This window comes from Hylobates moloch, unplaced genomic scaffold, assembly GCF_009828535.3.
Source record: "Hylobates moloch isolate HMO894 unplaced genomic scaffold, HMol_V3 SCAFFOLD_34, whole genome shotgun sequence".
Lineage (NCBI taxonomy): Eukaryota > Metazoa > Chordata > Mammalia > Primates > Hylobatidae > Hylobates > Hylobates moloch.
The window spans coordinates 2508298-2523129 of NW_026652309.1; the positions used below are offsets into that span (position 1 = coordinate 2508298).

Genomic DNA, 14832 nt, shown 5'->3' on the forward strand with positions numbered 1-14832 from the left:
GTCACATCAGGACCTAATCCAACCCAGCAGAAAGGCTTTTTAAAAATTTACTTATTACTTGTTCTTAGCAAATTAAGACAATTACAATAAAACATCAACTAACTGGGTTCTTGTGAGAAAACTGAGGTCAGCTTTGAAAGGAGTTCCCCAAGTAGAGCTCCCAGCGGCCCATGGCTGACGGCCGGATCTGTCCTGAGGGGTCATGGGAGCCCAGCGCCTGCCTTGAGGGAAATGAACACTGAAAACAGGATTTGGAAGCAGTACTGGATTGACAGCAGAGAAGGGACTGTTCGTAAGAGCAGTTTCTCACTGAAGCTGCTACCATCTTCCTTTGTAAAGAAGTCATCTACCTCCTCCCAGCGGTGCCCATTTTCAAGACGCTGCCCGAGCCTCTTAAAACAGCTTCTTGAAAGGGTTTTTCCACAACTGGTTCTGGAATGTTCTGCTTCAGCTCTGGAGGATGCTCTAAATTAGTTCACCATGATGAAGTTAGATTTGCAGTGAGCTTTAACGAGGAAAACAGTGACTGTGTTACAAACAGGAAGTAGAACATGACATTTTCTTTCTTTTTTTTTTTGTTTGAGATGGAGTTTTGCTCTTTTTGCCCAGGATAGAGTGCAATGGCACGATCTGGGCTCACTGCAACCTCCGCCTCCCAGGTTAAGCGATTCTCCTGCCTCAGCCTCCCGAGTAGCTGGGTTAACAGGCACGTGCCACCATGCCCAGCTAATGTTGTATTTTTAGTAGAGATGGGGTTTCTCCATGTTGGTCAGGCTGGTCTTGAACTCCCAACCTCAGGTGATCCACCCACCTTGGCCTCCCAAAGTGCTGGGATTCAGGCATGAGCCACCATACCCGGCTGACATTTTCTATTGTAGTAAAGGGCTAGGCAGTGGGCCTCACCTATAAACTCCGTCACAGGGTCATGCTCGCCTTCCGTTTTGATGGTACCTGCGATGCTGTCATTCTCCAGGATGGGGAGGAAAAGTTGCACGAAGTCAGAGGTATAAGGAGGAGCAATGACGTCCAGCACCTGTGTGGGGGAGCACAGGGTGACTTCTTCCGCACACTAGTGCGGGGCATCCACCGACATCCAGGTGAAATGGCAATCAGTTTGGAAAAAATCCTTCCCTGCCCCCACCGGCTTCCCTGGTGACACCACCCATCTCCAACATTCAGATGCCCAGGGTGGTAATGGAGGTAAAGTGTGTCATACAGCTGCTGCAGGCAGAAGGTGCTTTTTGGTAAATGAGTATCTGTCATTGTCATCACTACATCAGAAAGCACAGTTCTCAGTTAGGTACAAAATGAACTAAGTTAAGCCAAAAAGGGCAGTGCTAGTGTAAACAGTATGAAACATGAAACCAACGGTGCATTGCTGACCTCAGTGACAAAATAGCGAATGAGTGAAATGTCAGTGTCCAGCTTCTCCAGACACTTTCGGATGTAACTGACAACAGGAAGTACATAACCTCGACTCAGCAGGTGAACCATCCTGTCCAGCAGTGTCTTCTTCAACTCAAGCTACAGAAGAAGGGGGAGAGGGAGCTCGTTAGAGGGGGTCCTCCCCAGCCCCCTGGCGAGCCCCACGGGCACTGCTCACCTGCTCCATCACGTCCAGCTGGGAGTGCTCAGTCTCAAAAAGCTTAACAAGCAGCTGCAGGACCTGGGGGTGCAGGAGCTGGTGGCAGGTGCTGATCTACAAACAGGCCAGAGGGAGCTTCGCTGAACAGTGTGGTCACGCTCAGCACACAGAGAAACCAGGCACTGTCACAGCCACCAAAGAGCTTATCACTGAGGAGGAAGGTCCTGACACCTAAGCCAGGGCCATCAGCTTCCAGTAACACCTGACTGAAGTTAAGAAATTTCTGCAGTCAATGAAGCTAGGTCCTTAAGAGGAAAATCCTCACTTAGGACAGAAATAACTATTTTTGAAAAGAGTATCCTCTAAACTCACTAAATAGACGCAATGTTAATGCCAACGTAAACAGCATGAGACAGACACTGTACGCTGTGAACAGCCCTCCACCCTCTTACCTCATCCAGCAATGCCAGGTGGACGGGGGTATGGTCAGTCTGCAGCTGAAAGTACCTTGGTTCTGATACAGTCCAATCCACCCACTTCAGCACACCCATTGCTACCACTGGAAACCTACAGTTAAGGCAGAATGCTTCCTTTAAAAAACAATTTAAAAGACAAAATATGCTAGAAAAGCATTAAAGGAAGGTTAAAAACAAACTCAGACGACTCCATCATTCACCCTTCAATATGCCCCCCAACCCTTTTTTTTTTTTTTTGACACAGGGTCTCACTCTGTCATCCAGGCTGGAGTACAATGGCACAGTCATGGCTCACTGCAGCCTCCCGAGTACCTGGGACTACAGGTGAGTGCCACCATGTCTAGCTAATTTTTTGTACAGAGAGGGTCCACCATGTTGTTCAGGCTGGTCTCAAACTCCTGGGCTCAAGCGATCTTCTTGCCTTGGCCTCCCAGATTGCTGGATTCCAGGCAAGAGCCACTGTGCCCGGCCTAAGCTCTGCTTATTAGTAAATAGTGTGAATGGATCAGCAGCCACTCAACATGTGGTGCGAGAAGCAGAGTTCAATTCTCTGCTCACTTTAAACCACTTATTGAAAGGAAAAGATCATTAATGAGCGATACTCGGTGAGTTTGGTGGACTGGGTTGAAGTTTACCTTTATTTAGCAAACTCTTTCTTCATCCCTAGTATAAATTATTAGGGGAAAGACATGCCTAAGAGGACACACTATTTCTAGGACACATCTATTTATATAATTGGCAAAATCACAAATCATTTCTACCTAAGCAATACTTTGTGGGCATAACTTTACCTATAAATAGACCCTTCAAATCAATTTTTGTTAACCCTGGCTATCTTTTACTTAGTCTAATTTGTACTCAACAGACTTCTGGCAAATAAACACCTGAAAACTACTCATGCTGCTAAAGCTGTTTAAAGTTCCCTACATACTGTTTAAAAATGAAAAAATAAATAAAATGAACAAGTATCGCTGAAGCTTTTGTTATTTGAGCTTTCAATATGAAAACTCAAACCACCTCCTCCCCAAAGGACTGATTTAAGAACTAAGTTTCGTTTTGCTTACCTAATACACTGATAAAGTGTGCTCAATTCTGCCACTAGTTCAGAGGCCCCTTTGTTCTCGTTGCAACACAAATTGTGAACGGTTTCGACAGCTTTTGACGTTGACTTCAGCTCATCTTTATTGATGCTCACTCGCTTGTTCTGAAAACACACACACAAGCTGGTGAGCCTGACAGGGCAGATAATCCCTGCTGTTGGGGTGCTCTAGTGTCGGCCACTTCTCCTTGCAAATCACTTTCCCTATTTCTCCTGAAGTTGGGAGTCAATTTAATTGTCAAACTTCACAGTCACACAGTGTACAGAAACTGAAAAGCAATGAGACTAGTGTTTGTCCATGTCTTACGGAAATCAGTTTCATTTCTTTAGTCACATTTCAATTTACGGTTTGCAGAGTATTGGAGGCATTATACACATTTTCTTGAGACGTTTAGCACTTTCTCTACGCAGAAACAGAAGAAAAGACATGCCTGATACTAGGGAGGGTCAAGATTTCTTGCAGCCAAAATTCCAAAATAATATCAAAGCAGAGGAGGATATTTGTCTCCTAAAAAATCCACAAATTCCCAGAACCGACGGTACCTTCTTCCAGGTCTCAACCACGCTTGCTGCGTACGCCAGGATGTGGATGTATTTGTGCTTGTGGTCCTGGTTGATCCGAGCCCCAGGTTTAAAGAGTGACTGCATGAACAGGTCCAGGAAGGCTGGAACGCGGATCTGAGGAGAAGCATATGCCCAGTTCGGGATGGCAGGCGTGAGGGCACTGCTCACCCAACCCACCTCCCCTCAGGGTTCCCTACACAGCAGGGGCCTAACAGGCTCCAGGCAGAGAGTGTGACTGAGGAAGGACCAGGACAATGATGGATTTGCATTCACAGCCTTCAGAGAATCAGACAAGCATAGACTTTCCAAAGTCACCCTACCAGTTGGCATTGGGGGTTCTTGAGAAGCAACTTACGAGTTCAACTGGAGGAGGGTCCATGCTTGTGAACATCTTGAACAGGACGGTGATGTCAGCAGGGTTCAGGGCTCCTTTGGACAGCATGGCCCCGAGAGCCTGGCAGGCCCTGGGGTAGGAGGCAGCTGTGCCCAAGGCTAGTGTGATCTGACTGGCATCGTGACCTCTTGATGAGAAAAACCATAGAGCCTGTTACTAACAAGGCAGCTTCTTTTTTCTGTTCTTTTTTACACATATAATACTTTGCATTGTTGGGATCTGTTTTTCTGTCATTCACGAGTATACTGACTGAACCACAAAAATAACATTTACAACACTGGAAAAGTGATTCAAAAATACAGCTTGCTGGCTCTATAATAAAGGAGTCACACACTTTAAATACTTATGAACACTCTATTGGTAGCAGAAAATAAAGCTAATATGAGCTCATTTTGCGACAGTGTAACAATGAGATTGCTGAGCAACTATTTCAGGACTGACTTTGTTACTTATGAATCCCAGTGTAAAAACCCAGGTCCATAAATCCAGCAAAGTGAAGAAGAATCAAGTGCTTTACAAGACAGTCCTCAAAGCAGCACTTTAGAAAGCCAGCTGTCCAAGTATACCAAAAACAACTCTAACTCTTCCAGTTCTGCTGGATAAAAGGAAGTTTTTAAAAAAAAAATTTTTTTTTTTTTTGAGACAGAGTTTTGCTCTTGTTGCCCAGGCTGGAGTGCAATGGTGCAATCTTGGCTGACCACAACCTCCACCTCCCAGGTTCAAGCGATTCTCCTGCCTCATCCTCCCAAGTAGCTGGGATTACAGGCACGTGCCACCACGCCCAGGTAATTTTGTATTTTTGTTTAGTAGAGACGGGGTTTCTCCATGTTGTTCAAGCTGGTCTCAAACTCCTGACCTTAGGTGATCCGTCCACCTCGGCCTCCCAAAGTGCTGGGATTACAGGCGTCAGCCACCACGCCCAGCCAAAAGCAAGTTTACCTCTATGTTGAACAGAAGGAGCTAGCAGCTTTGGCTGTGGAACAAAGGCCATGGGAAGGGTTTTATGGGGAGCACTAGGGAGGGAGGGGTTGAGCAGAAACAGGGCCTCTCACTTCTCCTGGGCAAAGCGCTGCACTTCCTGGGCGATCCTGCGCACAGCGGAGCCTCCCTGCTCCTCCTGGGCCAGCACGGACATCATGGCCTGGGCAAACAGGTACGTGTGCTCCCCGTGGCACACCATCTTCTGAAAGATCGCAGGGAGAGAGGGTGTGGGGTTTACTACTCTAGCACGGACGGGCGGACGAGAGCCAAGCCTCCACCATGCTCAGGCCCGGGAGTGAGCAACCTGGAAGGTGCCCTCAGAATGGAGATTCTCTCCAGGGAAGGAGCATCTCATGCTTGAAAACCAAGACCCAAAGCAGCCTCCTTCTAATCTGAGGTTCATAAAGAAAGAACTTACGGCAAACTCGGGGAGATTTTTTTCAAGGTTTTCTTCTCCTCCATCTAAAATTGTAGCTAGAGAGGTCCGGAGCACTCTCGAGAACACTTCTAGCTGCTGGCATGCTGTGGACACGCTGGTGATCTCCCCCTGGTACCCTGCGTCAGAAATAAGCTAGGACACAAAACAAGAAGTCAAAGGGGCAGCATGCAGTGACCGCACCTCCATGGGAAGCTGGCTTGTCCTCCACAGGAAGCTGGCTTGTCAGTGTTCGTGGTGAGGTGGAGTAAGTGTGCACTGGTCGTGGGTCTCAAGCCTTCACTCCGCCCTCACCCTGCTATCACCTAGATGTGTGCCCTGGGCTGACCACCTCTCCATCGTTTCTTCATATGCAAGAGGAAGATCAAGCAGGCACGCCTAAAGCTCCTCTCAAAGCGCAAGAGAATTCTCGTGTCCCTGCTAAATCCTAAAACACAGTCAACACTGACCCGAAAACACAGATACAAATTTTACACTTTTCTTTCTCAGTGTAAGGCTTATGAAAATAAAACAATAAAGACCTTTATGAAAAAAAAGCAAATATGAACTGTCAAAGGAAACAGATCAACAACCAAAAATAAACATTCATGAACACTTTTCTCTTTAACTCTAGAACTCTTCCTACCTTAACGGTAAAGTTCAGCATCAAACAGTCTGGATGGGCTTCAGCCAGTTTATAAAAAAGGTCCCGCCACGTGGTATGTGCAATCATCTGTTCCAGCCACGCTGGGGTCTGCCAACAAACACACAAACAGCAAGATAGGAGGAGGCCCCGCTTTTACTTGAGTGGAGATTCTGTTGTATAAACGATCACAGGAGATTGGTGCTGATGGACTCCCCATGGGCATCCAGTTCTGGGGGAGGCAGACCCAGAGCTGGCCACGGCCACACAGTTGGCTGAGTGACAGGAAGGTCCCTAGATGCCCACTCAGCTTTCAGAAGATCGGACTCAACACAGGAAGGTACTGAAAGTTGCTTCCTAGGAGACACCGAGAACCGCATAGAGCTGCCTTGCACACACAGGGAGCTCATGCTGCCCCAGCTGTATGCCCTTAGCAAAAGAGAAAGAGGCCATTTAAATGGCACAGGTGGTCTGGCCCATCACCACACGGAGTAGTCAGAAAAACGTTCCTCTCAGCTCTCCTATGTGACGGATGGCCTCAAGGGCTGTGCTCTGAACCTGCCATCCTGTTTGTGCCAAGGCCAGCTCCCCAAGGCTGCTCCCAGCCACGGATGGAATGCAGCAGGGCCTCAAAAGCAGGCCTGTCCAAGAGACGTGGGCTCCCAGAATGGGCACCTGTGGCTTAAAGATTCCCTACTGATATGGCTGGAACGTTCTGGAAACTGCACTGCAGCCTAACATTCTTCCTACTAACCTTCATTCCTTCTCTCTTGCCCTCAAGGGTCAGACTGCATCACAGCTACCCCAGCCTCCTCCAGCCCTACCCCATCTTCCCTCATAGTCGCTTCCCCATAATCTCCTGCAGGCCTAGCCCTGTCTTGGCAACTGCTTCTTGGAGGAACCAAACGAATCCACCACAACACTCCAAGGGCTGTGTGCCCTGGAGTCAGCCTGAGAGAGGAAATGGTGGGAACTTGCTGTTCATTCTCTTCATCTCAGCACCTCTGTGCCTCTTGTGTCCAAGCATGACATGACCCTGGGTACAGAGTTTAAAGGGCAATTCTGACTAGATGCAACTTCTGTCTCACCCTCTGATTTTAGTCCTCAACTCTGCCATTACTTACATGATATGCCACACTCCACTGTACACAGGGAATTTGCAAAAGACCCTAGGGCCTGGTACTAGACAAAGAAAAATAATTTCTCACCTCTCCTTCTTCAGTAAAAATAGAATCTGCTTTGCGGGGGTCAAAATGTTTGATCAGCAAACTCTTCAAGTGATTTTCCACAGTTTCCTGAACCTGCACTGGCTCAACACCTGAAAGAGAATAAAAGCAACTAGACAATGGCAAGCTGTCCACTCACTGTGTGGCTTTAGAAAGCAAACGGCCAAAAGTCTCCATGTGAATCAAATACCAAAGAATTGCTTCTGACCACTTATAAATGTTAAGGTTTTGGAACTCTTCAAAGTAGTTATCAATGATAAGACCAAAAAGCAGCACAGAACAGAATATACAAGTCTGGTCCACCCCTAACTTCATGGAAAGGACAGCACCATCTGCAGAGCCTCACTAAGGATAAAGACAAATGGCCCCAGCAGACAGGTAGGGGGATGGAAAAACATCCCTGCCCTGTGAGGAGGGAGCAGATGGCAGCCAAAAGAGACACACTTGTATCTAATCACCGGGACAGCAGTGTGTCCACAAGCTTCCGGACAGCACGCACTTCAGTGATGTCATCTGCACCCGGCTCCGTGGATTTACAGTAAGACTCTACTTTGATCATATTAGCTAAAAGCCATAATCACAGCCAGTCCTAAATTATCCGTCATTTACTGCTTGCTGTAATAGACGTCTTGAAAATGACACACTGAACACACACTGTATAATCCTATAATTCTACAACATGGTAGGAAAACAGCTCAATGAGAATCACGTTTGCAGGCTACCAGTAACCCTCAATTACTGAATCAAAGATAAGGGGCAAGCAGATACAAATGAGTAAGATAAAGATAAAAATGAGTAAGAAGTTCAACTCTTTCTTACCCAGGTCTCAGAAACCAGGAAATCAAAGAAGGCATCGTATCAGTGTTATAAGGACCCAAAAGTCTATTTTTAAAAAGGTGGGGGTGACTAGCCAGGACAGGGGCCACCCACAAAGCACCTGTCTGAATGAGCCACTCGGCCAGCAGGTTCACAGTCTGGGCCACAGCGGTGTAGTTTTCAGATAAGAGCTGGATAACATTCTCTGGAGACCCTCCTGCCTGAAAATACCTAGGGAAAGTAACAAAGCAGCAATTACACCCGAATGAATGGAATGATGGACAACAGGAAGGTAAGGAAGGAGGAAGAGAATCAGGTTTCAAAATTTTTAAAGCGGCGGGGGGGGGGCTGGGTGCAGTGGTGCACGCCTGTAATCCCAGCACTTTGGGAGGCAGAGGTGGGAGAATCACTTGAGCCTAGGAGTTCAAGACCAGCCTGGGCAACGTAAGGAGCCCTGTCTCTCCCCAAAAAAACAAAAATAGCTAGGCATGATGGCAGATGCCTGTGGGGGCCACCTTGCGAGGCTTAGGTGGGAGAACTGCTTGATTCCAGGAGGCTGAAGCTGCAGTGAGCGGTGACTTGACTGCCACTGCAACAGAGCAAGACTCTGTCTTAAAAAAAAAAAAAAAAAAAAGTGGCAGAGGGCCACCCCCCGCCCCGAAGCCTTTAGTTCAGTTCGAATTACTCTTGCTTTACATAGCACCTTCTGGGTGTATTACAAAACTTTCTCAAATTATCCCCAGCCTCCTCCCAGTACAGACACCTTTCTCACATACCTCTTCAGAGTGTTAAAGATGGAGGGTTCCATGATATAATCTCGGGTGGAAAATTTATGCAGGCATTCTTGCTGAACCTCTGCATCATCCTCTCCTTCTCCAGAATCATCCTCCTGCTGTTAGTAAATGCCAAGAACCATGATATTTTTTTCGTTAATACAAATACCCTAATCTCACCTTAAATCATATAATGCTGCCCATTTTGAAAGTATTCTACACACATTATCTCATTTGACTTTCATGACAATTTCATGAAATGGGCTGGACAGGTAGTGAGCGGCTAGGAAAATGGGATCGAGGATCACACTGACTGGGTGTGTAGAACCCCTCCCTGGCAAACCGCGTTCCATGCTCAAGCAAGTCACCCAGCCTCTCTGAGGCCATTTCCTCCTCTGTTAAGTGAAGATAATAATAATGCCTATTCCCATTTGGCTGTTGTGAGGATTCCATGAGCTAATTTTGGGAAGAACCCAGTATAATCCCTGACATTTAGTAACAGTGCAATAAATAGTAAACTATTATTATTATTGTTTTCACTATTCTTATTTCATACATGCCACTGAAGAGTAACAACCTGATTCTTGAAAGCGTGAGCCATCACTTACCATTAGAAAGTAAGGATCACTAACTCGCCTTGCATCCACACTTCTGGCTGGACTCCAGTCCCAATTCTACATGGAAGCAACCTCAGGCCTGTCACTCCATCTAAGGGCAAAGCAGGCTTCTTCACCTGCTGATGACCATGTGAGGATGGACTGTGATCCCAAACCCTGTCCAACTTTAACACTGCCACCCTAACTAACAAGCAGATGCTTTTTGAACATTCAGTCTGCACTGTGCTCATCAACCAAGGAACCTAAGAAAATATAAGACAAGACAAGGCTTTTTCCATCAAAGAAATTCACAAACTAATAGGAGAGACAGACCTCCACGCAACCTACTCTAACATAATGGGGCAAGAGCTGGGCCAGGGGTCAGCAAACTATGACCCAGAGCCAAATCCAGCCCTCTCCTATTTTTGCAAATAAACTTTTACAGAACACAACCACACCCATTCTTTTAAGGACTCTCTATGATTGCTTTCCCCCTGTAAGGACAGAGGTAAGTAGTTAAGACAGAGACAGGCACAACCTAAAATATTTGCTATCTAGCCTTTTCCAGAAAAGTTTGCTCACTCCTGATCTGGACTAAGATCCTAAAAGCAGTGCTTTGGGAGCAGACAGAACCCGATGACTTCCCAGTAAAGACTGTGGAGTCTTCTCTCAGATTTGCGTGGGGAACGCTGAGCCCCTAAGGGAGTGACAGAGGCCAGACTTCACCCCGAGCTTCATTCCCATATGTCTGTTCTCTTGGGCTTCCACCCTGGGCACTCACGTGCCTCTTCCACCACCTCTTGGGTCATGCTATCTACCTGCTCACAAATCTAGAATTAGCCTGGATCTCTCTCTCCATCTTTCCTCTCTTAAGCTCCAGACTCAGGTATCCAACATTCCATTCTCATTTCCAGTCAGATGTCTCACAAGCATCCAAACTCCTTAGGTCCAAAACTGACATATTTTCCCTGGAAGCAGATCTTCTTCCTACAACCCATATTTCGGCAACGGATTCCATCATATATCTACCTGTTACCCCCCAAACCTGAAAATCATCCTCAGCTTCTCTCCTTCTCCCCACCCCCACATCCTGTCACAAAGACTCATCAGTTCCATCTCCCATCTGTCTATCCAAAGTGGTCCTTCTTTCCACATTTGCCTCTGCTCTTCCTTATTTTTTGTATGCTTGCAGTAGCAACATTCCCCTAAAGTCTCAGTCTTATTCCTTCCTTTCAATCATCTTTCACACCGTGGCCACAGTGATCTTTGTAAGCCACAAAACTGACATCTCTCTCCTGCTTAAAGATTCCCATCTCCTTCAGGAAAAAACACCCCAGCTCTAGCAAGAGCGTGCCCTTCCCACTTCCCCTGTCCGTTCTGACCTCTCACCACTCCCCATTTGCAATCTGCAGCAGGACTCATCTATTTGCATGTCTGTAGCTCAGTTTCCACCATCCAGACTGAACATCACAGTGGCCTCCTTACACATCTTCCTGCCTCCCACTACGTAACATGGCATCAGGCAAACAGAATTTGGGTCACCAACTATCTTTTAAAATCCAGTTCTTGCCACCCTCCTAACACCTTTCCTAACTTTCTGTCCCTCATCCAAGCAGTCACAGAATAAACATGAAATGAACGTCTGGTCCACCCCCCTCATCCATGAGAGCCCACTGGTGTCAACGGGCCAAATTAGGAGCATGATTAAAATTCCTCAAACACGAGACTCCCCAATCTCCCATCAGTGGGGTCTAGGTCTGACTGCATAAACTTGGGCAAATAACTCACGCACTTGGTCTATAAAGTGAAGGCACTGATTAGATGGCCCTTATATGCCCCAGTTCTAACACTTTATGACTCAAAGCCTCAAGGTGAGGCCGGGCACGGTGGCTCACGCCTGTAATCTCAGCACTTTGAGAGGCGGAGGTGGGCAGATTACTTGAGGCCGGGAGTTCGAGACCAGCCTGGCCAACATGGTGAAACCCCATCTCTACTAAAAATGCAAAAATTAGCCGGGTGTGGTGATACCGACCTGTAATTCCAGCTACTTGGAGAATCACTTGAACCCAGGAGGTGGAGGTTGCAGTGAGCCAAGATGGCACCACTGCACTCCAGCCTGGGTGACAGAGTGAGACTCCATCTCAAAGAAAAAAAAAAAAAAAAAAAGGCCGGGTGCGGTGGCTCACGCCTGTAATTCTAGCATTTTGGGAGGCTGGGGCGGGTGGATCACCAGAGGTCAGGAGTTCAAGACCAGCCTGGCCAACATGGTGAAACCCCATCTCTACTAAAATACAAAAATTAGCCGGACATGATGGCGGATGCCTGTAATCCCAGCTACTCGGGAGGCTGAGACGGGAGAATTGCTTGAACCCAGGAGATGGCGGTTGCAGCGAGCTGAGATCAAGCCACTGCACTCTAGCCTGAGCAGCTAAGCGAGACTCCATCTCAAAAAAAAGAAAAAGAAAAAAAGGCTCAAGGTGATATACTAGATGCCCCAAACACCAACCCACCACTAAGCTAATTCACACCTTCTCATCTGGACCACTTTGGTGCTCAGCAATTTGACGAAGTGGCAATGGAGGCAAAGGATGTGGGTTTGGGTCCCCTCTCCTTCCTTTATTAGCTTCATGACCTTGGGCAGGTCACTAAGTCTTTTCATCTCATTTTCTTCACTTACCAGATAAGGAGAATAACACCCAACTCAAAATCTTGTGTGTGGAAGGCGATAATGCATGACACACATGGCCCAGGCTCTCAGTTAGCTAAGTCTGACTCTATCCACTCCACCCTAAGTCTCCAACACTGTGAAACGATCCAACATGCAAATCTATTCGTGTCACTCCCTGCCCCAAACTCCTCAACAAGCCATACCATTCAGCAGCTCTCCAGGGATCTTCAGAACCTACTCCCTACTGATCTCCTGCCACTGCTTCCACCAGGCAGCTAACCTCACAGGGCTTCTTTCAGTTCCAGAAACACATCGCCTGCCTTGGCATTTTATACCATGGCTCCGAAGCCGCCATCACACCACCACCCGTGTTCATCAACGTAAGCCCCACTTCATCCTTTATTCCCTCAAAATACCAGTTCAAAATGCACCAGACATCCCCAATCTTGATTCTTGTTAAAAATGCAAGTTCCTGGGCCACGTGCAGTGGCTCACGCCTGTAATCCCAGCACTTTGGGAGGCCGAGGTGGGTGGATCACCTGAGGTCAGGAGTTTGAGACCAGCCTGGCCAACATGGTGAAACCCCCTCTCTACTAAAAATTTTAAAAATTAGCGGGACATGGTGGTGGGCGCCTGTAATCCCAGCTATTCGGGAGGCTGAGGCAGAATCGCTTGAACACGGGAAGCAGACGTTGCAGTGAGCCGCGATGGCGCCATTACACTCCAGCCTGGGCAACAAGAGCGAAACTCTGCCTCAAAAAAAAAAAAAAAAAAAAAAAATGCAAGTTCCCAGGCTCCCGTCCAGACCAACTGTTGGGCCGTCTCCAGGGGAGGGACGTGAAGCCACATTTCAATCATGCGCCACAGGTGGGTCTTTAGAGTAAGGTGGGGACACACTGGCCAGACTAGAGCTGCCTGCCCTGGCTCTGCAGTCCCTGTCCTCAGGTTGGAACAGAGTGATCCCTGCTGGGTTTCCACCCCAAACCCTGGAAGGTCAAGGCCCGAAGATCCTTTCCATCAGTTTGCCCAAAGACAGAAAAATCAGCCTAAGGTGCTGAAGAGTACAGTTTATAAAACAGTAAAGCACATGTAGGAATGCCCTAAGTTCTACTTTTTCCTCATGATGCTGGTGTTAAGTTTTTCCACTTTATTTTTGTTTAAAACTGTGTGAGCCCAACCCTCCACCTTAGCGCTAGTGTCCCGCCCGCCGTGGGGGTCGCAGGGCCGGCGCTGGGCCTGGCTAGAGCCAGGGGGCACTAGGGGCCTCGGCCCGCCCCGCGCCAGAGCCTCCGGCGCCTCGCCCCCACCGCACGGTCCTGCAGGCGAGGAGGCGGGGACCCCGGCGGCCGCGCCGCAGGACCCCGGGTGGGCGGGGGCGGGGCGGGCTGTGCTTGAACCACACGGTGACCGCGAGGGCAGTGCGCGCGCGCACCCCCCGCACGCCCGCGGCCTCGCCGGGAGCGGGGCCGGCCCGCCGGCGGCGGAGACGAACGATCCTCTCCGGGGGACGCCCAGTGCCCCGCCTCACCTGGCCGCCGTCAGCCTCGTCGCCCCACTCGGCCGCGCTCCCGTAGTAGTCCTCGTCCATGATGGCGCCCGGCGCGGCCCCCGCCATGCTCTCCCGCGAGCGAGCGCGGCGCATGCGCGAGGCGGGGACAGGAGGGCGGGCGCACGCGCGGCCGCGCGCCTCGGCCCGGGCGGGAGGCGGGGCCTGGAGGAAGGGGCGGGGCCTGGAGGAAGGGCAGGGCCGCGGGCTGGGCGCTGGGAACAAAGGGGACCGGCGGAAGGAACGCACCCAGTCGATCCCGGAGCGCTGCCGGGGTGGACCAGGGGCTTATCTCCGGAGAGAAGTTTCCCACAGAACTCGTGCACAGCCCCGCCCCTGCTGCGCCGGCCCTGGGAGCGCCAGTTTCCTCATCTGACAGCCGGAAACAAATCCTTCGGGAAGTTGTCTAGGACCCACGAAAGTGTTTTAATTTCTTTTATTTTTGGTAAAAAGTACTAAACGCGACCAGGCGTCGCTGGAAGTAATTCCAGCACTTTGGGAGACCGAAGCTGACGGATCACTTGAGGTCAGGAGTTCGAGGCCAGCCTGGCCAACATGGTGAAACCCCATGTCTACTCAAAATACAAAAATTAGCCGGGCGTGGTGGCATGCGCCTGTAATCCCAGGTACTCGGAAGACTGAGGCAGGAGAATCGCTTGAACCCGGGAAGCGGAGGTTGCAGTGAGCCAAGATCATATCATTGCACTCCAGCCTGAGCAACAGAGCGAGACCCTATCTTAAATAAATAAATAAGGCAGGGCACGGTGGCTCACGCCTGTAATCCCGACACTTTGGGAGGCCAAGGCGGGCGGATCACCTGAGGTCAGGAGTTTGAGACCAGCCTGGTCAACATGGTAAAACCCTTTCTCTACTAATAATACAAAAATTAGCGGGCATGGTGGCGGGTGCCTGTAATCTCAGCTACTCAAGAGGCTGAGTCACAAGAACCTCTTGAACCCGGGAGTTAGAGGTTGCAGTGAGCCAAGATCACACCACTGCACTCCAGCCCTAGGCAACGGAGTGAAACCGTGTCAAAAAAAAAAAGAAAAG

General features: G+C 48.9%; 1 protein-coding gene across 3 annotated transcripts; it reads right to left on the reverse strand.

The window, feature by feature from the left end:
• Window positions 1-33: 33 nt before the first annotated feature.
• On the reverse strand, window positions 34-13891 carry LOC116463371 (negative elongation factor D). 3 transcript variants are annotated; one of them, XR_004246671.2, is made up of 15 exons: window positions 13765-13891; window positions 8976-9091; window positions 8321-8430; window positions 7366-7475; window positions 6161-6268; window positions 5518-5670; window positions 5171-5301; window positions 4080-4245; window positions 3704-3838; window positions 3126-3265; window positions 2038-2152; window positions 1604-1699; window positions 1473-1524; window positions 904-1033; window positions 34-505 (listed from the first exon to the last, which is right to left on the reverse strand). XR_004246671.2 is itself a non-coding variant. In XM_032146453.2 (15 exons), exons 1-15 carry the CDS (start codon window positions 13876-13878, stop codon window positions 471-473), a joined length of 1800 nt encoding a protein of 599 aa, XP_032002344.1. In that variant the 5' UTR covers window positions 13879-13891; the 3' UTR covers window positions 34-470. The 3 variants fall into 3 exon arrangements, 2 of the variants coding, with proteins under 2 accessions (XP_032002344.1, XP_058290582.1); XM_032146453.2 differs by having other exon boundaries at window positions 1384-1524; XM_058434599.1 differs by having other exon boundaries at window positions 1384-1524; window positions 8976-9088; window positions 13765-13870.
• Between the last annotated feature and the right edge of the window lie 941 nt (window positions 13892-14832).